At 45.5% G+C, this 23,470-nt stretch overlaps 1 protein-coding gene and 1 long non-coding RNA gene across 3 annotated transcripts in view; one reads left to right on the top strand and one right to left on the bottom strand.

Annotated features, from left to right (window-relative positions):
- The window catches only part of LOC136305438 (uncharacterized), a 48,366-nt gene that overhangs the window by 16,767 nt on the left and 8,129 nt on the right, over positions 1–23,470 (top strand). For both annotated transcript variants that reach the window (XR_010725334.1, XR_010725333.1), the window contains exon 4: positions 19,835–19,891. This is a non-coding gene — a long non-coding RNA (uncharacterized lncRNA). The remainder of the gene's footprint in view (positions 1–19,834; positions 19,892–23,470) is intronic.
- Positions 11–23,127, bottom strand: MOGAT2 (monoacylglycerol O-acyltransferase 2). Its single transcript, XM_066208691.1, has 6 exons — positions 23,028–23,127; positions 16,276–16,454; positions 4,578–4,782; positions 2,978–3,152; positions 2,627–2,826; positions 11–599 (listed from the first exon to the last, which is right to left on the bottom strand). The coding sequence occupies exons 1-6, from the start codon at positions 23,119–23,121 to the stop codon at positions 445–447; spliced, it is 1,008 nt and encodes a 335-aa protein (XP_066064788.1). The 5' UTR covers positions 23,122–23,127; the 3' UTR covers positions 11–444.

The following is a 23,470-nucleotide window of genomic DNA, read 5'->3' as shown; positions in this document are numbered from 1 at the left end:
ACGAACAATGTTCATTTGTTAATCTGGATGAAATTTATTTCAAAAAACATATGCCTTTATCACAAATTATGGCTCATTGACCCATTTCAAAATGAAAATAATGCAAAGAAAATAATTTCAATAATTCAGATCTGCCTGGAAATATCTGTAAAAACTGACATCCATACTGGACTGGAAGTGTTAGTTTTGTGCTGGAGAGTTTCAACTGTGCTGACCGCAGATGGGATTTTTTTTCTTCTCTTTTATATCTTTTATGTGTCCTACATGGAGAAAAAAATTAGAAACCTGGCTCTATGCCCATGCAAATACTGGGAAAATGAAGCTCTTTTCCCTATGCTATATAGACTATATGTTAACTGTGACTATGTTGACGTTGTAAAGTAGTTCCAGAGAAGGGGGAAACTTGGAGCTTGATCTCCATGGTTTCACCTTGCTTGAGGCACTCTATATAAATTCCAGGTGGGTGTCTTCTGGGACATTATATTTAGCTTTGTGCTTCTCAAAGAGCTTGGACAACTCATTTAGGTATTTTTGATGGACTTGATCAACTTCCTCCTCAGAGGGTCTGTGCTTCTTCTGCACTGGAATTGGCTTCCCAACTGGAAACGAAGCACAGGTGTTAGGAGGAGCCAGTGTCAGGTAACTCTGAACACTTTGCTTACCCTAGCATAGAGCTGAGGTCAGCCTCTCCAGGATGGAACGGTCAGTATGACCAGTTATTTCCTGGAGTCTGGGAGATAGCACAGCTAAGGAGGGATGATGGCTGAGATCCTGACCTAGCTTTTGGTCTCCAAGATCACATTGGTCCTTGCCTCAGTTTTCCCATCTGCAAAGCTGGTTAATGTCAAAGGCCCTCTGTGTAACCTTTTGAAGTAAGAAGTGCTGTATCCCAATGCAGTCTCAAGAGCTGCTTCTCACATCTCAGATGTGCTGCAGGTAAACGCAATATAAAGACAGGATAATATATGGGTTGGACTTTCCAAGTTGTTTCCCCATGGCCCTGGGAATATGCATTGGAAATGGGGAAAGTGAGGAACAGGGGAGCCCCACATTATTTAAATAGACTTGCAGTGAAGGTGCTTCCACTTTGCTCAGATTAAAGATTCTGTGAAATATCTGATTTTTTAGGAACCAAGTACTTATCTTTTAAAAATCTTGTTTTATTCAACAGAAAATCTAGTTATTTTTATTCCTATCTCTAGAAGAGCCTTTCCATCTCCCAGAGTTACCAGGAGCAGAACCAGGTACCTGGCAGGGGAAAGAAGATTCAAGAGGTACCTCTCTTGCTCTGGTCTCTTACTCAAATTGTTTTTGTCAAGTGACAGAGGGTTTCAACATCTTATAAGGCTATTCTTCATCCAATTAATGGAGAGCCCATGTGACACTACACAGCTCATAAAACCATTGAGACAATCCAAACAGGTTGTAATACAATTAGAAGTAATTGCTCTTTGTCAAACTTAATCAATGGTGTAAGTTCTAACCATTCCAAACAACATTTTTAATCAAATTAATTCACAGAGCATGAGCCACACTGGTGGACCAAGCATGGAGATGTTGAAGAACTTACTAAAGACCAAAGATTTTCTTGAAATTTGGTCTCCCGCGGACATGATCTCTGGTCAAAATGGTTCATCTTCTTCACATGCAAATAGCTTTGGATTTGCAGATGTGTCTGCACAGGACAGTGAGCAAAGCTGAAAACTGCTTGAGTGTTCAGAGAATCACAGAATAGTTTGGCTTGGGAGTGACCTTAAAGATCATCTCATTCCACCCTCCTGCCATGGGCAGGGACACTCCACAAGACCAGGTTGCTCTAAGCCCTGTCCCAGCTGCCCTTGAACAATTCCAGAGAAGCGGGGCAGCCACAGCTTCTCTGGACAACCTGTACCAGGGCCTCAGAGCCAAGAATTTCTTTGCAATATCCATCTAACCCTGCCATCCTGTTACTCCATGCCCTTGTCCAAAATCCCCCTTCAAATTCCCTTCAAATTTGCCCTTTGAATTCCCCCTTTCTCGGAGGCCTTTAGGCACTGGCAGGGACTCTAAGGTCTCCTCAGAGATTTCTCCAGTCTGAACACCCCCAGCTCTCCCAGCCTGTCTCCTAGTTTCCTCTGGACTCACTCCAGCAGCTCCCTATCCTTCTGATGTTCTTGCCCTAGAGCTGGAGGCAGCACTGCAGGAGGGGATCTCACCTGAGTGGGGCAGAGGGGCAGAATCCTCCCCCTTGACCTGCTGGTCCTACTTGTGTTTGTAAAAATGCCTTGTGCGATGTTTAACACAACCCTATTGCAGTGTCTTTTATCACCGTGTGGTGGTGTTAGGGTTGTCTGCATCTCATAGGAGTGATGAGGTTGGCTACATTTACTCTGGGGCTTTTCCCAGCACCGTCCAGATGGCCTGGGATCTGTCATGAGATCAAACCAGACTGCCAAACCAGTGAGACACGTGAACAGTTTGGAATGCTGCTTTGCAACCCATTTCTAGCCCAGCACTGCTTGTGCTCTCTGGTATGATGCTTCAGCCTGGCAGGAGGATGACACAACCCAGGGACTGTCCCTGTTTCCCCAGTTTGACCAGCCTGAGTGTTTCTGGCATCATGTTAGAGTTCTGTGGATTGACTCACCCACGGTGCAGATTGGCCGTCGGTAGGGTATCAGCCCAAAACTATACTGGAAGATGCCTCGTGCATGGAAGAGGGGAAGGGAGATGCCCATGATCTGCTGAAGCCAATGCTGAATCCTCCGCAGCCAGGAACCCTTGGGATTCTTCACTTGATCAAAGAGATCGTTCTCCCCAAAGGAAAAGGCAGGGACCAGCGGAGTGCTGCAGGCAGTCAAAACCAATAGGGTGTCATGATTAGCAAAGCCCATTCCAAATCCCTTCATTTTTCTCCAAAACAGAAACACCCCATTAACGAGCCACAGAGCCGAGCACCCCTCCCTCAGCACCCCTGGAACCCCACCCCCTTCATCACCCGTGCTGGATGGCCAGGCGCACAAATCCCTTCCTGTTCTTCAGCAGCAAGGTGAAGGATCCTGGACGGGCATCCAATGCCTCCTGTGCTCCACCAACAATGATGGCCAGCAAGTTCCCACCCCCTGGCTTCTGAAGCACGTAGGATGCACTCTCCTTGTCAGAAGGGATGAGGCCTGGAGAGCAGAGATGGATTAAAAGTAATATTCACCTATCTGTGGTTTGCTCTGGACTTTTTCCCCCATAATCCATCTCTGGAGACGTGATAAACACTTTATTTTCAGAGTTGAAAACCCCGGCCCAGCTCCCTTAAAAGGTGCCAGATTTGCACACAGCTCTTCTGGGTGGGTATACAATTATCCATATGATGTCTGCCTCAGAAGTGAAAAATGAGGCGAAAAAACAGGAAAAAAAAAAGGGGGAACTAGCTGCACTTGAACCCTAGGAAAAATCTGTTTCTATTTGTTGTCAAGTGAGACCGTGTTCAATTCTAAATAATTCTGGAGTCAGAGAAACATTTGCTTTAAGCCAAAACACACATACATTTCAGTGGATGGTGCTAATTGAAGTGGAATTTGATTAAGGATTTGGTCCTTTGGTGTTGTTTACTTGAAAAAGATAGAAATCTTTAATTCAGAAATGACAAAGCGGCGTTGTTTTGACTATTCAAAAAAAGTAAGTCCTTGTTTCAGGGGCTAAAATAATTTGCACATTAAAACCTCATTGTGAAATGGATTCAATTGACCTGAAAATTAGTTATGCACCCAACTCCAACATTACAGTGATTAAACCTTCCTTCACCTGTGTTATAAGTCTCTCATATATTTCACTATTTGGATTTCTCACTCTTTACGTAAATACTCTGGCAGCAGGAGCGAGAGAATTTATGTGGAAAACAGGGTAATGGATGCCCTGGGGTACATCAGATGGAACTGGGTGCCTATGTTATGCCTATTGAGTTCTGCCCACATTCAGCTGGAGAAGTGACCATTGCCAAGCCCACTGCTGAGAGATGGAGGTCATCCTGCCGGTGTCCAAAAACCTCTCAACATTCCTTTTGCCTCTCTCTGTTTAATTTTTACTGTCTTTTTTCCTATTCCTTTTCACTACATCTTCCCTCCCTACCCTCCTGCCACATTCCATTGCAGCAGCATGAGCTGCTATTTTCATCCTCTGTCCCTGGATGTTGCTTCCCTGGAAGCAGCAGATGCTTCAGAAAAAGAGTTTTTTTCCTCACAATTTCAAGCCTGAATATAATTTTTATGGAAAGAAATACAGGAACATCCTGGCCTGCAGCTCTCAGCATTTCTGTTCACAATTTGCTCTGCATTTTGCTGTTACACAGCACCTAGGACAGTGATGCCCTGAGCACAGAGACTGTTTATGGAGTTGAACAACAGAGATAACAGCAAGGAGGGCAATTTTTAACTTCAGAGGTTTTGGGTTGCCATCTCGAATAGCTGTGTCCATGAATGGGATCCAATTGGCCCCAGACGAGGGAAAACAGACCCTTGACACTTCTTCCCCATGCATTTTCACTCCATGTTCCTCAAAAAAGCACCCGTACATACCACTGCTTGTCGGAGGCCCATGCTCCTTACCTCCGCTCATCACATAGTCCCTGAAGAATGGAATGCGAAACCACAGAGAAAGCATCATCAGGTGGGGGGTGATGCCTGGGAAGAGTGTGGAAAAGCCTGATGCCTCTGTGCAGAAATTGAGAAAGGCTCCAGCTGCTAGGACTCCATGGGGATGAAATCCCACCAGGTAGTTCTGCCGAGGGTCCAGCTCTGCTGTCTTCATCAACTAGACACAGGGATGAAGCCAAAAAGTGGCTAGAGTTAGTGCTGTAACTTCAGTGGGGTGGAACACTGGCTATGGAGAGCAGATAAGGCAGTCCTGGAGGGGAGTGTTTTGCACCCATCATGCCTTTCTATTTGAAAAGGTCTACTGCAACAACTCCCTCACTTTTCACTGAGATGTATTTCATTGCCATATTTCCATCTCCTCCTACCCACTGGCTTAAAATGACTTAATGGCACAGTTCCTTATATTACCTTGAACTGGTCTAGGTGCTGTTAGGAACCAACTTTGTTTAAAATGTTCTCCAACACATTTTCTAGTATGGGGAAAAAAAGCAAGAAAAGGGTAATTTTTTTCCACACAGTACCTCTTGATCCCACAACCAGAACAGCAGAATAATCACTCTGGTAGACCTATTACACAGCCCAAGCATGTGTTCCACCCAACAACTTGGTGTGGATCAAAGGTTCATCCTGTCCCGACGCATGTGCCAGGTGATTCCAGGATGTTTTCACACATGGTAAGTTGAAATCTAATCCCCAGACATCTAACAGAGAAGCTGATGGTTTTCTTCCCACTGGGGAAAGCCTGCAAGATGCCAGATGTTTGTACCTGTGTTGCGTGCCCAGGTCCATCAAAGAGCCGTGGATGTCTGCCCAAGGCTGCTGCAACTTTAACAGAAGGGAATAGAGAATGCCCATGTCCAGTATTTTAGGGATGGGCAGCATGGACTGCAGATACAGTGCAGCTCATGGCTAGCCCTTGAGGACTGAATAAACAGCTTGTTAAAATCCTCAGCTGATCTGAAAGTGATATTGAAGCCTGGGATATACTACATGGGAGAATGGGTACCACAGAACAAGAGGGGATGGTTAAAGGGAGATAAGGGACAACTGGGATTTGAACTCTGTTACACTTGACTGCCCAGGAGAGAGTAGCTGGTGTGACAAACCCACGCTCCGGCACCAAGAAGGCCTTGCCATGCCAACATCAGCCAGTATGTGTACAGCCCAGGCAGAAGCAGGCAAAACTGAATGCCGACATCTCTGCACCATTTCTGTAGATGCTGACAACGTTCACAGCAGCAGGAAGGATGAACCTTTCCAAGATTAGTCATCACATCATTTCCTCACTGTAAGGGTGGTCAGACATTGGAACAAGATGACTAGGGAAGTGGTGGGACCATGATCCCTGAAATTGTTCAAAAATATGTAGATGTGGCACTTGGGCACATGATTAGGTGATGTTTGTGATAATGCTGGAGAACAGTTGGACTTAATGGTCTCAGAGGGCTTTTCCAACCTAAACAATTCTGTAATTCTCTTATCACAGAGCCACCATGCCATTCCAGACAACTCAAAGGCATTTGTGCTCAAGAACAACCAAGGCCTTATGCATTTCAGTGTCACCCCTCCGAGAACCCTGATTCCATCTGCACTCAGGGTGCAGTTAATGGTGCATGTGTTTTCCTAGAAGCAGCTAGAACTCCAGGTTAATCATGAGAGTGTATTTTACTTTCTTCCATCATGGCTCATTTTCCACCTGTCTGAAAGCACTGTTGACTGTACATGTGCCCATTCAGAGTGCCTGCTGCTAATGAGGGCAATGGACAAACAAAAATCCCACTGCTGCCCAGGTGCGGAGGTCTCTAGGCAGGAAGAGAGGCAGATGTCTGAATCACTCAGTGCCCAAAGCCATTGCCACTATTTGCTCTTTTTTGAGTAACCTCAGCTTGCATCAATGCTTCCTGCATTCAGCTTCCAAACAGCCTTTCATCTCCAAGTGATTTATAAGCAGGGAAGCAAGATGCTCAGGCGTGTTGGAAACTGCTACTTTTCTAGCTCTGTGTGTGTAGCAAGACAAGAGGGGAGAAGAGTGGCACAAGAGGGCAGCCACTGAGCAGTCAAATTGCCTTGATGGGAGAGTTTGCCTGTGGTAAGACACCACACATCTGTAAAAACACTCCCTAAGAAACATCCAGCTGCTGTCTTGGTGCTCATCCCAATGAAAGAGGAGGGAGGACAGGAAAGGAAAGAACAAAGGATAGTTCTTGGAGCGATAAGACAAGGGAGAATGGTCTTAAACTAAGAGAGGGATGATTAAGACTAGCTATGAGGAAGAAATTTTTTATGATGAGAATCATCATGATGAGTGAGGCCCTGGCACAGGTTGCCCAGAGAAGCTGTGGCTTCCCCATTCCTAGAAGTGTTTGTGGACAGGTTAGATGGGGCTTAGAGCAACCTGGTCTAGTGGAACGTGTCCTTGTTCCAACAAGGATGAGTTTTAAGACCCCTTTCAACCCAAACCATTTTGTGATTCTGTGGTAAGACATGGTCTTGGGCAACTGGCCCTGGCTGCCCCTGCTTGAGCAGTGGGTTGGGCATGTTGACCTCTAGAGTTCTCTTCCAATGTCACCCAGTCTTTGAATCTGTGATTTTTGACTGCCTGCTCTAAGCCATGGGCAGCTGGAGGGTAGCAGTTGAGTCCCTCAAGATTTGGTGGATCTGGGTAATGTTTCTGCAACAGCTATCCCCTACAGTATCCCTGGGGAAAGGGGGTCCTTGTTTTGTCACAGAGTCTGCTCACATCTGGATTATTTGGCCAAAACTCACTGAGAAACCAGAGACCTTGTACAAGACTGAGAAGGAAATCTGTAGTAGAGGAAAGACTTTGGCAGTCTCTTACACCACAGGTCTAGACTCTACACTACCCTTTTCCCTTCGGAAACTCTTAACACAGAAACTCCATCTTCCCTTCTGGATTGTTCCCACTGTCTCACTCCTTCCCTCTCTACCTGGCAGAGGTAAGTCTCCATTCCCAAACTTCCAGGAAAGTTAATGTCACTCTGCACAGCCTCCCCCTCCTGCTGCCCAGCTGAACTGCCTAATGGAACTGGGTTTGAGGTCCCAGGGAGTGGGACTATCCTCCATCCTGCCTCAAATGAGTTGTCTTTTCCACATCCTCTGGATGGTGTTTGCAGTTCTGGACTTTATGAGTGAACAGAACATTTAATAATTGTCAAAGTACTTAAGGGTCCAACCAAGCTGATGTCTGCATAAGCATGAGAAAACCCAACGTTTTTCTGGTCAAATAAGAGCAGTTTCTCATCTCAGAGGTGTCTGAGGAATGCCAAGTTAATGTGTATGACCTATGGTCTAGAAGCAGCTGTTAGTAGCCCAGGGTTGTGCCCTCCAAGCTGAGCCAGGGGTTTGCTGACTTCCCTGAGATTCCCCTTGGCATGGTCAGGATGCTGGCTGATGCCTTGGCTGCTGACAGCAGTAATGATCCATTCTCAAAAGGGTTATGAAACCTTGTGGATCACAGATGTGGGGTGATCTTGGCCTTCCTAACAAATCAAATCGTTTAGGTTGGAAAAGCCCTCCAAGATCATGGAGTCCAAATTCTCCCCCACCACTGCCAAGGCCACCACTAATCCATGTCCCCAGCTGCCAAATCCACATGGCTTTTAAATGTTTCCAGGAGTGGGGACTCCACCACTGCCTTGGACAGCCTGTGCCAAGGCTGGACAAACCTTTCAGGGGAGAACTTAATGAACCTAAATTTTGAAGGATGAGGTCTATTTTATGCTTCATCATGAAGAAATATAGCTTGATAACTACACTTTTTTAGGGCTTTCAGTGATTACTCTGTAACAGAAAACTCTCTTTATTCTGACTACTCAAACGTGGGTCCAAGACATGGGTGCAACTCTGCCCCAGTTCCCCCAGCTCTCCAAGAGACATAGTGGGACCTGCTCCATGCACTCTCAGCTGTGTTAGGGAAATGGGTATGCAGACTTCCAGGAGCTCTGATAAGAGCCCATGTACTAGTGAAGGATCTCAGGCAAATTAATCCAAATTAATTTTAAACTGGAATAGTTAAATGGCATTAATATGCCAAATATATTATTAATTTGATGATAATGATAAGGGATTAAAGTGCTCTTCATTTCACGTTTGGTTTGGTTTTAATTCATTTTGTAGTGGAATTAAGATAATTGTAGTTAGGGCTTCTGAGTGACTTGATCAGCCCAGAAATTCAGCACTGGTTTAACCAGGCTGATTTAATCCATCCCTTGAGACTGGGTTCACCTAGTTGTTCCCCACAGACTGAATTGTCCTGTCCCAAACCATGGGAAGACAGAAGACAGGCAATTCCCTGTTTAAGGCTGGTCAACTAATGGTTGAGGAAAGGGTAATGAGGCACTGGCACAAGTTGCCCAAAGAAGCTGTGAGTGCTCCATCCCTGGAAATATTCAAGGCCAGGTTGGATGAAGCTTGGAGCAACCTGATACAGTGAATGGTATCCCTGCCCATGGCAGGAGATTAAAAATAGATGATCTTTAAGGTCCCTTCCAACACAAATCATTCCACGAGTCTATGATTCAAAAAAATTCTCCCAGAGTCCAAAGTTTGGAGGGTGGTGCTCCAGAAGCCCCTGGAGTTGCATTGTCTGAAGGGGTTAAAAAGTTGTTAAGTGTGAAGAAGTTAAAAAGTTGTTAAGAGAGGAAAGAATTAAGTCGAGATGAGTAAGGGCACTGCATGGTGCATACCATGTCAGGGGCATGTAGTCAGGGAGGACACTGATGTGCCATATCATTGCATCCTTAAGGACTGATGAACGTGAGTGAGAGAGAAGGAGCAGCTTGGCATTACCCCAACAGTCACTCTGAGAGCAGAGGAGGATGTGATGGAGGAGGAGAGATTAGGAGCTGATCAGCGAGCTCCCAGCTTCATTTAAAGTCTCCTAAACTGAATTGCTACTGTTTTTCTATCCTTCTCTGGTCCCAAACTCGGTTTCCATGGATGTTATGGTCAGTAATCTGCTCTTAAGTAGGATAAACCTCCTTTCAACTTTGTACTAGACAAATCCTCATGTCACTAGCTGTCCATGGACACCCCCCAAAAACATCTCTTGCAGGATGGAACATGCAGCCAGTTTCTCTGTGGGAAGAAGCCAAACAAAGATATCCAAGAAACCCAACCAGATCTGAAGAAGGATAAATTGTGCCAAGCTGAAAAGAAGCAGGTCACCCACCCAAGGGTGTCTGGATGGGAGACCAAAGGAAGGGCAAATATCTGAGTACTGCTGAGAAGGATGGGTTTCAGGTCCCAGCGATGGTGAGAGTCTGAGAGGGACAGTTGGAAACAGTGAGATCTTTGAGCCCTGGGGTTTTCTCCTGGTGCCATGATGCCAGGTCAGAGCTGCTTTTGCAGCAAATACTGAATAATCTGACCAGCCAGGTGGATTTAAATTGAGTTTGGATGGGACTTCACCACCCTCACTCCCAAAGCTGGGTATGGATGGAAGCTCCAAAATGCTCCAGTCCTCCCTTCCTCTTACAGGACTTCCTTTATCCAGTAGATTAGCAGTGCAGATGGTGGGACACAGTCCTCCAGTGGATCTCAGCCATGGTCCCCCTTTTACTTAAGGGCACTCCAGAACAGAAGAGGGCCAACACATGGGACAGAGAAGTTCCTCAGAAAAGGATATTGTGGTGGCTTTGGGCCATTTGGCCATGCCTTTCTTTTTCCCTGACAATCCCTCTTCCAGCCAACAGAAGGAAGCAAAGGGAACAGTCAAGACCTCTGGATATCAGAAATTGTATTTAATGTCATGGGCACAAGTCCCCAGTTACAAATAATACCACTCTTCTGTGAAAAGAAAGGAAACATTCCTGGCACGGATTGGTTCACATGAACTGGAACTGTCCCCTCTACAGTGCCTTGCAATTCCCCAGAATCTCAACACGCTCAAATAACCTCCATCATGGTTTGTGCCACAATGAGAATGAATGAGCCATAGGATGAAGTCTTCCCAAATTACAGCTTCAAAGGTTCAACTAATTCTCCAATAACTCAGTTATGCTAACAAAAAACAGTAACACCAGCAAGACCACAAGCACAATGACAGAGATTTCTGCAGACAGCAAAGTGCAGCTGGCACTTACATAACCCTAAGACTTGTAAGAAATGTCCTGTGGCTCTTCACAAGGAGAAAACAGTGTGATGAAGACCACAGGGACCTTCCCTGTACAGCAGGTTTTTTTCCAGGCTGCCCTGAATAAAGCTAGCATGATTACCCCCACTGGGGTTGCTCAGAATGATGACAGCAGTTGAAAACAAAATATGTCCCTGTCTTGATTTAAAAGACAAATGTCTTCCAAGGAAAGTGGGAACCTTCGTGAAACAGGAAGAAAATACCCCTCTCTCCAAGTTATTGTAATTTCAAAATTACAGGGCTTTCAGAAGAGGAAAAAAAAAAGAAGAAGAAAAAAAGAGTAACAGTTCTTTACTAGAATACATACATACATACATGTATATGTATATGTATATGTATATGTATATGTATATGTATATGTATATGTATATGTATATGTATATGTATATGTATATGTATATGTATATGTATATGTATATGTATATGTATATGTATATGTATATGTATATGTATATGTATATGTATATGTATATGTATATGTATATGTATATGTATATGTATCTGGCCAGAACACACCACAGTGCAGTAACAGAAGCTTCCAACCGGCCAACTACGTTTTTCCTTATGGTGTAGTTATGATCACGGCCGACAGGGGGTGCTGGCCTCTCTAGAGAAGGAGAGAGAGTGCCATGATCCCCTCAGCCGGCGCCGGAAGGAAGGAAGGAAGGAAGGAAGGAAGGAAGGAAGGAAGGAAGGAAGGAAGGAAGGAAGGAAGGAAGGAAGGAAGGAAGGAAGGAAGGAAGGAAGGAAGGAAGGAAGGAAGGAAGGAAGGAAGGAAGGAAGGAAGGAAGGAAGGAAGGAAGGAAGGAAGGAGGGAGGGAGGGAGGGAGGGAGGGAGGGAGGGAGGGAGGGGGGGGGGGGGAGGGAGGGAGGGAGGGAGGGAGGGAGGGAGGGAGGGAGGAAGGAAGGAAGGAAGGAAGGAAGGAAGGAAGGAAGGAAGGAAGGAAGGAAGGAAGGAAGGAAGGAAGGAAGGAAGGAAGGAAGGAAGGAAGGAAGGAAGGAAGGAAGGAAGGAAGGAAGGAAGGAAGGAAGGAAGGAAGGAAGGAAGGAAGGAAGGACAATTCACACAAAAAGCCGCCCCCTCCCCCTTCCAGCGTCTCCGTGATAACAACGGGAAGAATTTCACTGAGACACCTAAAAAACCGCAAAAGTCCCCAAAATTATCTAAGACCTTAATTTGCTAGAATGGATTCATGACCCAAGTTGTGTGAGCCAAAAGTGAGATGTCTTGCCTAAGCCAAGCATCCAGCCCCAATTTTCAGTCAGCAAGAAAGATGGTGACTTATGTTTGAGGACTGTGGTAAAGATAGATATTGTCAAGCTTATGCTAACGCTCCCCCCGTTTCACCTTCCTCATCTGAGGTTACCAAAGCACCATGGCTGCATGAGGGAGGATGGTGACAGGATGGGATGGGGCTGAGAAGAAAAAGCAGTGATGTCCATTCACTTGGCATGGGGATGGAATTTGTTTTTTACTGTTAGGCTAGGTGTATTCTTCATCGTAAAGATGCACTGATAAACGATGAGGCAGGGATTATGAAAATGGAGATAGGGTTTGGGCATCAGCAGACATATTACTGACTGCTTTTTGAACATAGCATATATAGAGCAGTCCACAGCATCCAAAATCACTCTGTAGGCAACATCAACACATAGCAGGTATCACAGGTTATATGTTCAGACATACTCTAGCTCAAACAGATTAATTTTAACCCTTTTGGCATATTTTCCACAACATTATAATGCAGCTGAGCTCAACCATGTACTGGAATTGAAGACTCATAGATTCATTTAGGTCATAAAAGCTCTCTGAGACCATCAAGTCCAACCATTACTCCAGCACTGCCAAGGCCACCACTAATCCATGTTCCCAAATGCCACATCTACATAATTTTGAAACAATTCCAGGCCAATTGAACTACTATAATGAGGGCATATTTAAAAACAAAACCAAACAACAACAAAAACCAACCAAAAAAACTCCCACAAAAACAAACCCAACCAAAACAACAACAACAAAAGATTAGAATTGACTTAAAATGCAGGGAATTAAGCAGAAATACCTTCCCTGAGCAATGCATTGGACCCTGACTTGGTTTCTCATTGCAGTTTTTCTCATCCCTTTTTAAAAACATTCAAGCTCATTTGGGTCCTGCCTGACTCTAATTCTCAAATCATTAATTAAAATGCAGTCAGTTCCAAGGGGGCTAAATCCAACAGCAAAGTGGTACTTGTGCAAGGGTGGTATCAGCAGAAGGTGCACCTTGCACATGCTGTGGTGGCCTGGCTCTGCACTGGCATGCTCCATGTATGGCAGCACACTGCACATTCACAGTACTCAGAAAACAGATGCTCATCCCAACCTCTCTTTGCTTCCAAGACAGCAAACATGCACAGGGATCCCTTAATAGCAATGTTTAAAACTGTTTCCTAAAATAAGACAGCAGGCAGCACTTGCTGCCTCCAAACACTTGATGAAGCTAAGTTTGCGGCTGGAATCTGGTAGGATTAGGAGCCATACTTAATCTTCCCAGAATGCCTAATTCTCCAGGGCTTAACCAACTCCATCTACACACAAATACAGCCCTGAGTCCTGGACACCAACCCAATCTGTGTCCTCAGATCTCACTTCCTTGTGTCACTTGTGCTGGGACTTTGGGCAAGTGGAGTTGTTCAGCCTGAGGAAGAAAAGGTGAGACCTTAGAACCCCTGCCAGTGGCTTGAGCCCCCTGCTGAAGGGGCTCAAAGAGAGCTGGAGAGGGAAAGGACAAGGGGGAATGGCTTCCCACTGCCAGAGAGCAGGGTTAGATGGGATATTGGGCAGAAATTCTTGGCTGTGAGGATGCTGAAGCCCTGACACAGGTTGTCCAGAGAAGCTGTGTCTGCCCCATCCCTGGAACTTTTCAAGACCAAGCTGGTCACGGTTTGGAGCAACCTGGTTTAGTTGAAGATGTCCCTGCCCATGGTAGGGGGGTTAGAACTACATGATCATTGAGGTCTCTTCCAACCCAAAACATTTTATGATTCTATGACTGAGAAAATATTTTGTAGAAATAATATTGTGTGATTGCTTGGTTATAATGCTCTCTATATTATATCCCTTAAATTTTTCTGCTGTCCTTTCGTGGAACTTCCTGTTTTCTCCCAGAGAAGTGGAGGGAAAGGCTCCGTGGAGCTCTCAGGGCCCTCAACCCAGGGAGCTGCAGCCAAACGCCATACCATGCTCCCTCTACTGGTGTTAGTGGTCCTGCTACAAGGAAGGACAGACACGGAGTGCAGTGAGGCATTCAGGAATGGGCTTCCATGTTCTTTAGAAAGGAACAAGAGAAGGGTCATTGCTGGGCTGAGCTGGCAGCTGAATTTCAGCAGAGAGGTTGGTCCAACACTTCACAAGTGGTGGCTTACAGCCACAAATAATTTACAAAATATATACCGCATATAATTATTGCAGTCACATAAATCATTGATTACTCTATGGTTTGTATAAATAACATAGAGAATAGAGATTTTCAGTTCCCCTGAAGTTACTGAATAGAGCTTAAAGACTAACTAGCAAAAAAAGGTAAAAGGATGTAAAGGTATGCACACTGGATAATAGAGGTAGCTTACCAAAGGAGGAACAGATAAAGAGGGCTACACTGGTTTTTTTTGTAAGTTAGGTAACAAGAAGCAACAGCACATGCCCAAAGGAAAGGTTCAAGGAAAGGCCACCCTTAAAATTGAAATACTGACTGAATAGGACCACCAGAAATCCCTTTAGAGGACTCTCCAGGATCGTAAAATGATTTCCAGTAGGAAGCAGATGCATGCAAATTAGTTCTGGGAAAAGTGATGTTTATGTATTAGCTAGGAGATATACTTTAACGAATATATATGATTATAGTGTTGTAAAGCCTCACCCTACACATTAGATTAAAGGAGACATCCTTGCAATGTGTCCTGCACAGAGAAAGAATACCTGCTTTCTCACATTTCAAATTGGGTTAGAAAGTTTATTTTCTGGCTGATTTCAGTATCAAAGGGACCAAAAAATTTCACCCCCTGCCATTGGAATGGACACCTTTCACTAGACCAGGTTGCTCCATGCCCCATTCCACCTGGCTTTGGATACTTCCAGGGATGGGGCAGCCACAGCTTCTCTGGGCAACCTGCACCATGACCTCACCACCCTTACAGCCAAGTATTTCTTCCCAACATCCCATCTAAATCTACTCTCTTAACAGTTTGAACCTATTCCCCCATGTTCCATGACTGTAGTTCCTGATGAACAGTCTCTCTCCATCTTCCCTGTAAGGCCCCTTCAGACACTGGAAGGTCCTGTGTGGTGTCCACACAACCTTCTCCAGGATGAACAGCCCCAACTTTCTTAGCCGTCTTCATATGGCAGGTACTCCAGTCTCCTTACTGACTTCATGGCCTCCTCTGGACTTGCCCCGGAAGTGCCATTTAACCTTCTTATGTTGGGGGCACCAGAATTGTGCACAGTATTCCAGGTGTGATCTCATGAGAGCAGAAAAGAGGGTTATTTCTGTTTGAGCAGCAAAGCTGATGGGCATGTCATCTCTGATCCTCACTTTGCTCCAGCTCCCCCTAATCCTTATTCCAGGCCCTACTCCATGCAGAATGGACTCTCAGGCTGGGTTCTTATTTTTTCCTTTGGGCTGGTGGGTTCTTTGACTTTTTGGGCTCCCAAATTCATTATCCTAGACTACAGCACCCTGCTTCTGACTCCAGGTTATCTCTGACCAGCTGGGTGCATCCCATCTGAGTTCTCTCAACAAGCAATGTATTCCTAAAGGAATTATCTTAGAAATTCCCATTGCCTGGTCTATCCTTGAAGCTCTCTTCCTTGCACAACCCATGAGCTCTTCTGCTGCATTGCTTAAATTTGTACCAACTTGTGATGGCTCTGAGGCAGGACTTGCTGCTGCTCCATGCATCCATACCATGCCAAGGGGATACCAGACAAAAGAGTAAGGGCAAAGGCCAGCCACATACATGAAGTAAATCAGGAAATGTCACAGAAGTCCCTCTCAAGAGAACAGCAGCTCTGTGACACTGCCCAGTGCACCCCCAACTTTACCTATCCATCCCCCTCCTCAGCAGAATAGGATACTGACATTGCAGGGCACCCAGGATCTCTTGGATTTAGGTTAAAACTTGGCCCTATGCCCATTGGGTAAATTCTGAGCAACCTGAAGGGCAAGAATGTTGCAATATAGACATGGAAAACAAAGGTGAGATTTCCCTAACAGCTGGAATGCAGCAAGGTTAAGCAGGTGCGGAAAAGCCAGATGATGGAAGGATGTGGTTTGTAAAAATGGTAATCCCAATTTTTTACTGTATCTTTGAGTAATCTGGGAGCTGGGAAGATAATCCTTCAACACCAAAGTCCAGAACCCCATGCCGTGACTGCTGGTCCCAGACTGTATCCAGACTCCAAGGACAAAGCTGGTCCCTGAAACACTGAAAAGCCAATAGACTTGTGGCACTTACCATGATGGGGAAATAGTCTCTCATGTACCTCCAAACAATGCAGTTCCGGAGGATGTGGATCCGCCGCCCACCCTTGCTGGGTTTCTCCCTGTCTATGAACCACCATGCAGCATAGAGGGCACTGACCAGCCAAAAACGCGTGAAGAAGAGTGTGATGAAGGCAGCTGTACAGCACTGTGCTGAAAGAAAAGCCAGCATAGTTGGATTAGGTGGACTTTGGGAGAGGAATGGTTCATTTGGAGAGGCATTTTGGTCCTGGGATGGAGCCTTCACTGGTCTTGTTGCTGAATTTATCAGTGTGGAGGCACCTCTGATGCAGAGATGGGTTCTTTTCTATCTGCTCCAGGAACCTGAAAAGACACCAAGCAGCTCCCTTGTAGCAACTACCAATTTCTCCAAAGGCCACCTCGTCCCCCTCCTCCCAAAAGACTGATGAATCTCCCTCCATTCACAGTGTTCTTATAGATCAGCTCTCCATCCCTTTGCTATCTTGCTTTTCTCTGGAGTCAGACTGATCTCTGCAATGATAATGGCCTTGTTTTACCCCAAAATTCCTGTCAATACCCCCTGATGACACCTGATATTTTGCAATGGCAGCAAAAATGGTCCTATGTACAGTCTGTACAGTCCTCAATAGGACTTTATCTTGAGCTAATGATTCGCCATTTTAACTGTGTCCATGATTTATACCCATAGATTAAGATTTTACTCTTTACTGAGTTTTTTTATTATTGACTTTGGACCCTTTCCTCCACTTCTCAGGTTCAGTCTCAACTCTGATCTTGGACTCTAGAGGATTTTCAATTCTTTCAACTCAGTGTCATCATGAATCTTATAAGAATGCTCTATTTCATTCTCTAAGACTTCAATTACTTGGAACTTTCTCCAGTTAGTGCCCAGCTTTGATCTCTACCTCCCACCTCCCTTATAGCCTGTGTTTTGGCATGAGAACGAGAGAACAAAAGTCTTTGTGCAAACAAACATCACTTGGTACATAAAATCCCATCCAAGCCCAACACTCTCTGTCTCCAGATACTCGAAAGTGATGATGGCCACCAAGCTGCCACTTGGTGAAGCAGATGTGTGCCTGGGAAGAGCTGTGTCCTCTCCATCTGTCCTTCTGGAACCTTTGGTATTGCTTGTGAAGGGGAAGACTGAGCTGAAGAAAACCTGAAGATTCATCCAAGTCTCTTGCCTTCCCCAGCTCATGGATTACATAATGTTTTGTATATTTTGTTCTACTTTGGGTCTTCATTTCAGATCCACTACCCAGGGCTGGAAGATATGAGGGTGGAGATGCCCTGCTCAGCTTCAGCTTCAGCTTCAGATGTGATATAGATGCATCCACACCCTTGTATTCTGAGACATCTTTTCCATCTTTGGGAGTCACCTGATACTTGCTTTCTCCACCTCCTCTCAGCTAAGACTTGTCCAAGAAGTGGAATAGGATGCCCTCATCTAAGACCTTCATGTACATCCTGGTTTTTTTTTAAGTAGATCATGTTTGTACCTTTTTTTTTTTTTTTTTTTTTGGTGATAAGTCACCCTGATTACAAAGCTTTGCATGGAAAAGCAAATCCTTGCCCTTTTTTAAAATACTGTCATGATGGTACCAATAATTCCTATGGGGGAAAAAAGTGCAATAATTTGACAGGATCCTAAATCCCCTTAAAGCTGAAATGGGATTGCATATCTTCCTAAAAGTAAAGACACTGCAGGAGGCACCTGGGTAGGCACTAAGAATTTTGCAGTGAGAAAAAAACTGCAGCTCTCGGCAAAGCAACGGGTCTAACCTGTAGTGCATTGTGCAGGTCCAAAAGAAACACTGCTCACATCTGATGCCACACTTCTAATGGAATCATAGAAGTCCCCTCAAATCTGGCCTTGGACATTTCCAAGGATATGGCAATCACAGTTTCTCTGGGCAACCTGTGCCAGGGCCTTACTACAATCACAGCCAAGATTTTCTTCCTAGTATTCCATTTAACCCTACCCTCTGGTAGTGGGAAGGCATTTCCTCTTGTCCTGTCCTCCAGGCCTTTGTCCAAAATGCCTCTCCACATCTCCTTGGAGCCCCTATAGCACAGGAAGGTCTCCCCAGAGCCTTCTCCGGGCTGAACACTCCCAGCTCTCCCAGCCTGTCTCCAGAAGAGAGGGGCTCCAGTCCTTGAAGCACCTCCGTGGCCTCCTCTAGATCCGCTTCAACTGGAGTCTCACAAAACTGGAACAGAGCAAGAGAATCCCCTCCCTCAACCTGCTGCTCACACTGCTTTTTCAAATGCCATAGAATAGGCTATAACTCTAAAGAACTGCATAGAACATGAACTGCAGCTCCAGGGTCCACATGATAAATAAACACAATTTTACTGCACCTGGGAGCCAGGTCATCAGGTCTGCTGCAAAACTATGCACTGCCTAATTCTCTTTTTATCACACTGTGCAAAGTTTGAAGTACATTCTGCAAAGTGAAGGAGCAGTTCTGGTCCAAATCCATGCTTTATCTCACAGTTATATAATTATTAATTTGGTTCTTGATTCATTTGCAAATCAACTTTTTTTTCTCAGAGCAGAATTTGCACTCAGTGACCTTCACTCAGTTTTAAGGTCTGGGGGGTTTTTGTCCTGTTGAAACCTTTTGCTGCTCTGTGGGAAATGAGTCTGTTCCTGTCCCAGAATGGACTGTCAGTCTGAAAGTTACTCTGGAAAGGACCAAAGAGATGGGAAGGTTCCAGAAAATTTACAGTTAAATCTGCATCCAAACCAATTCCAGCCTTAGGTAGGCACCTGATTATTTATGGTCTGTAATTTGGTGAGAAGGAGGAACTTTGTACCACTGTCTGGACACCAACAATTTCTGGGCCACCAATGGAAGCATATTTGCCACAGAGCTCTATTAATGCTTCCCAAAAGTCATGTCAGATCCCCAGACTGAATCCACCACCACCAGTCCCACTGCTCAGAAGAAATGGGCAGGTTTGGGTGTGAGGTTGCAAACAGACATGATCCTCATCTCCTGCAACTCTAGACTCCTGTGCTATAGTCCAATGGCACATACTTAATTGCTACAAAATGGCTTCAGCCCTTACACAGAACTCTTTCAAGGCAGACAAGGGCTGTAAGGGCAGGGTTAAGGGCATCATGCAAGTCACTGCAGATACATCAGTTCTGTTACCTGAAAACAGCCAGATAATTCTGGGCTGGGCTGAGATTAGCTGCTGCACTGTCTACACTGTCATGGAAAGTTGAGACTGCCTCAAACCAGAACTAAAACCAAAGGGTCCCTGACAAGAAGGAATGTCATATGCAGACCCTAAATCTTGCACTTTCTCATGAGTCCAGTATCAGGAAGGTTTCTCTGTTGTTGTCCATGGTGAGGTTTGGCTCTGGATGAAGCATTCATAGGATGGTCCTGGACTCTGCAGTGCACCTATTGAGCAGATGTGCAGCAACTTTCTGTGGTCCAGGACCCAACATCTCACATCTCCATGGCTGTATGGGACTCAGCAAAGAAAGACACATCAATGTGTATTTGATGGCTTTTTTGGATTTTTTTTCACAGGTCAAGTGGTTTCCTGGGCTGGATTCCTTCTAAGAAGCTCATAGCCAAAATGAAGTGGTAGGTTTCTTATGCTGAGTAGTTTTGCTGTGAGCTGTAAATCTCTCTCTGGGACAAGGAAATGGCCATATCACAGAGTGTATAAATATGCCATGGGCTCTAAGTGAGCCATAGGTTCCAAAGGAGCCACAGGTTTCAAAGCACATGGAGGACTTTTCTGGCCAAGTCTAAACAGGGACCATACCCCATCAAAGTACTCTTAACCAAAAATTTGTTAATTCAGCCTGAAATAGGGAAAACTGCAGCCCACAGGAAGAGGTTTTTTTTATTGCAACAGACCCAAAATTAGTCAGATTCATACTGCATTTGTCAGGAGGGTTTGCAAGATTATCACAGAATCACAGAATGCATTGGGTTAGAGGGATCTTAAACATCATCAAGTTCCAGCTGCCCTGCCATGGGCAGGGATACCTTCCACTAAACCAGGTTGTTCAGAGTCCCATCCAAACTGGCCTTGAATGCTTCTAAGACACATGTTGCTGAGGTCCTCAGTGCCAGCCTGGAGTCCCTGATAGTGGTCACCTACACAGATACTGCACCCTTGGGCACAGCTGATCTGGGCAGGCTGTGGACTACACTCAGCTGCCAAGGAAGCCTGATCATGCTGGTACCACATGCCCTTTGAACCAACCCTGATGACTCAAAGGTTCAAAGGCTGGGTGTGGTACGCTGGGTCTGCAGAGGCAGCATGCCCAGGTCTACTGCTCCTGCACTGGGTTTGTTTGTCTTAGTTCAGCCCTGTACTCATAGTTCTGCATAGTGTGTCTGGATGGGTGTCCATGCCCAGTGGAGAGTGGGAATGAGAGAGGCACAAGAAAGCAACGAAGTATGTTTGGGCACCAGCCTGCTGATTTCAGTTCTCTGCAGTAGCCTGGTTCCACTCCATTATGAGGGGGCACTGGTCAGTACTCAGATCATGTACTGGGAAGGCAGTGGGGTCCCCACTCCATGCCCTGCAACCCCTTCTTACACCTTGCACTCCTCCTCCAGCAGCTGTCAGCCTTTGAAATAAATGGGACCTTTTGTCTCCATGCTCTTGTCAGGAGCATCCTCAAGAAAACTGGCAGTATGGACAATGCCTGCCTGTTGCAAGGGATGCTGGAGCAGAGCTCCTTGCCAGCACTGGGGTCGAGTGGCTGCCCTCATGAAGCATCCCGCCAGGAATGAATGAGTCCCTCCCCCAGTGCTTGGCTTCTTAGGGGATGCATTTGCACAACCATAGCAACAGCTGCCTGCAATCATTGCTGCGGGGATCTCTGGCCTAAGGGCTGTGCAGCGGTCAAATGAGTGTTTCAGAAGCCCTCTCCTGGCAGCAGAAGCACAAGCCTGTCTCCCAAACAAAGGAACAGCCAGCAGCTAAATCCTGATCACTGAACATCTGAGCTCTGTGCCTGAGGATTGTAACAGTGCAACAAGGGGTGTTAGGCAGCTCATGGAATGAAAATAAGGGTATCTCTTAGCATCCAGCTTATGCACTTGTTAAACTGGGAGATTTTGGGTGGAAAGCTCCAGGCTTTAAGAAACTTTGTAAAATGAACCAAACCAGCTGGAATTGCTTCATAAGATTTTGTTATCACCTTTCTAATGCCCTTCTTTATGAGCATTTCTTAACTGCTTTTGGTTTCAGATTGTACCACCAAAAGAAACCCAAACCCAAAACCAAAACAAAAGCGAACCAACCCAAACTAACAGAACAGAAAACAGCAAAAAACCCAAAACAAACAAAAAACCAAACAAAAGCACACAAACCCCCCCAAACAAATCAAATTCTTCCAGGGAGAGATGATAAGCCCTTGAAGGTCAGCCATGGGAGAAGGAGTGGGTTTGGGTCTCATCTTCATTCAGAGCAAGCTGCATTCCCCTGCAGGAGGCAGAGCCTGTGTTTGCAAGTAACTCCTGTAACTGCAGAGGATGGGCCAATCCTATACCAAGAAACATTTAAAGATCTACACTGACTGGACCAGTATGGCACAGTCCTCTGGTGTATCAGATACTGGTGCAGAGGCTCAGGCTCAGGTCTGTGGCAGATTTTGGAACGGCCCATCTCAGAAACTGAGTGGAAGTCTGAAGCACAGCCTGTGCTTTCTGTGCAGGTATAGTTCTGGAGATGTTTGGGTACCAGTACATGAATACACACGAAGATCTGCTGTGTTTTGGGCCATTCAACAACTGTCTTGCCACAGCAAATGAGGAGCTTTACACATCTCATCTGAGATTCACAACTACCATTACAATGGAAAACTCTGTGATGTTACCTTTTAGCTTGGCTCCTGATGTGCTGTAAATGACCCTAGACATTTTACACTAGTAACTTACCTCTGATACTCCCATCTCTTTATTTCCCTAAAACTAGGAAACATTGGGATGTCACCTTCCACCCTGATGGGGCTCTAAATGTCTCTAGGCAGTTTGCACTCTCTGATGATGTGCCTCTGTGTCTCCCATCATCATTTCCCTGTGCATCCTATCCAAAACTGCATATGTGTCCTTTCCATCAGCAGCTGATGCCCTCCACCAAGGAGTGACTTTGTCTGCATCTCAGTTTGCTGTTGTGTCTTTTTCTCAAACTGCTTGGGTTTTCCTGGAAAAATGACCTTTCAGAATGTGCAGGGCCATCTGTAAAAAGTGAAGCGTCTGTTCCCAGGGCTGCAAAAGCAGAGTCCCCAACACTCTTCCTGTGGTATCATTCCTCAAGCATGGTAATTCTGTTTCCTATCCCTAACTCCAAGCAGAGCAACAGCTTAAACCAGTAAAACTCTAAACTTAAAAAGAAAGAGAAGCTGAAAACACCACCCTGGTTTAAATGCTACATAAGACCTGTAAATGTTCCCATGCACAGGCAGTCAGCCGTACACTTCCTTAGTGCCACTGTGCTCTGATCAGGTGGTGAGAAGCCAAAAACATTGGCTCAGATTGCCCAAAGAAGCTGTGACTGCCCCATCCCTGGGGCCCTATTCAAGTCCATGTTGGACATTGGACTGGCTTGGAGCAACCTGGTCTAGTGGAAGGTGTCCCTGCCCATGGCAGGGGATTGGAACTGGATGATCTTTAAGGTCCCTTCCAAGCCTAAGTATACTACAATTATATGGAAAGCTTCTCTGGCTTCTCAGAAAAAGGAAAAAGAGATGTCTCTTACCTAGACCCAGGAAGCTGAAGATCCATTGAGCCACTGATGCTGTCTGAAGCCTTCTCTGCAGTGGCACAGACAGCGGAGCAAACTCAGCCTTCATCTTGGGCTCTGCATGCACGTCTCACAAGGAGAAGGAAGCAAGTGACAAATGCAAAGTGCAAAGTCCCCTGTCAACATCTACCCAGTGTTACAGTAGAAGGGATTGTGCAACATACAGTCACAGTGGTCACTGCGTACAGCACCATCCTGTACAGGGAGGAGAGGGAGGTGTCACGGACTTTACACCATCATGACTCACAACATTGTTAGATGGTGACGATTTCATGCTTCTACCATCCAAATCTGGAAAGTGAACTCCATTCAGGACCCAATCCTGCCTTCAAGATCCTGTCTCTTTCAAATTTTGCAGTATTTGGATGTTGGCAGAGACAATGAGGTATTCATTCCTG

The sequence above is a fragment of the Chamaea fasciata genome, unplaced genomic scaffold, assembly GCF_029207755.1.
Source record: "Chamaea fasciata isolate MVZ Bird 193981 ecotype frontalis unplaced genomic scaffold, bChaFas1.0.hap1 SCAF_2, whole genome shotgun sequence".
NCBI classification, from domain to species: Eukaryota; Metazoa; Chordata; class Aves; order Passeriformes; family Sylviidae; genus Chamaea; species Chamaea fasciata.
The sequence above is the reverse complement of the archived record's forward strand: the minus strand, read 5'-3'. Positions and strand labels throughout refer to the sequence as shown.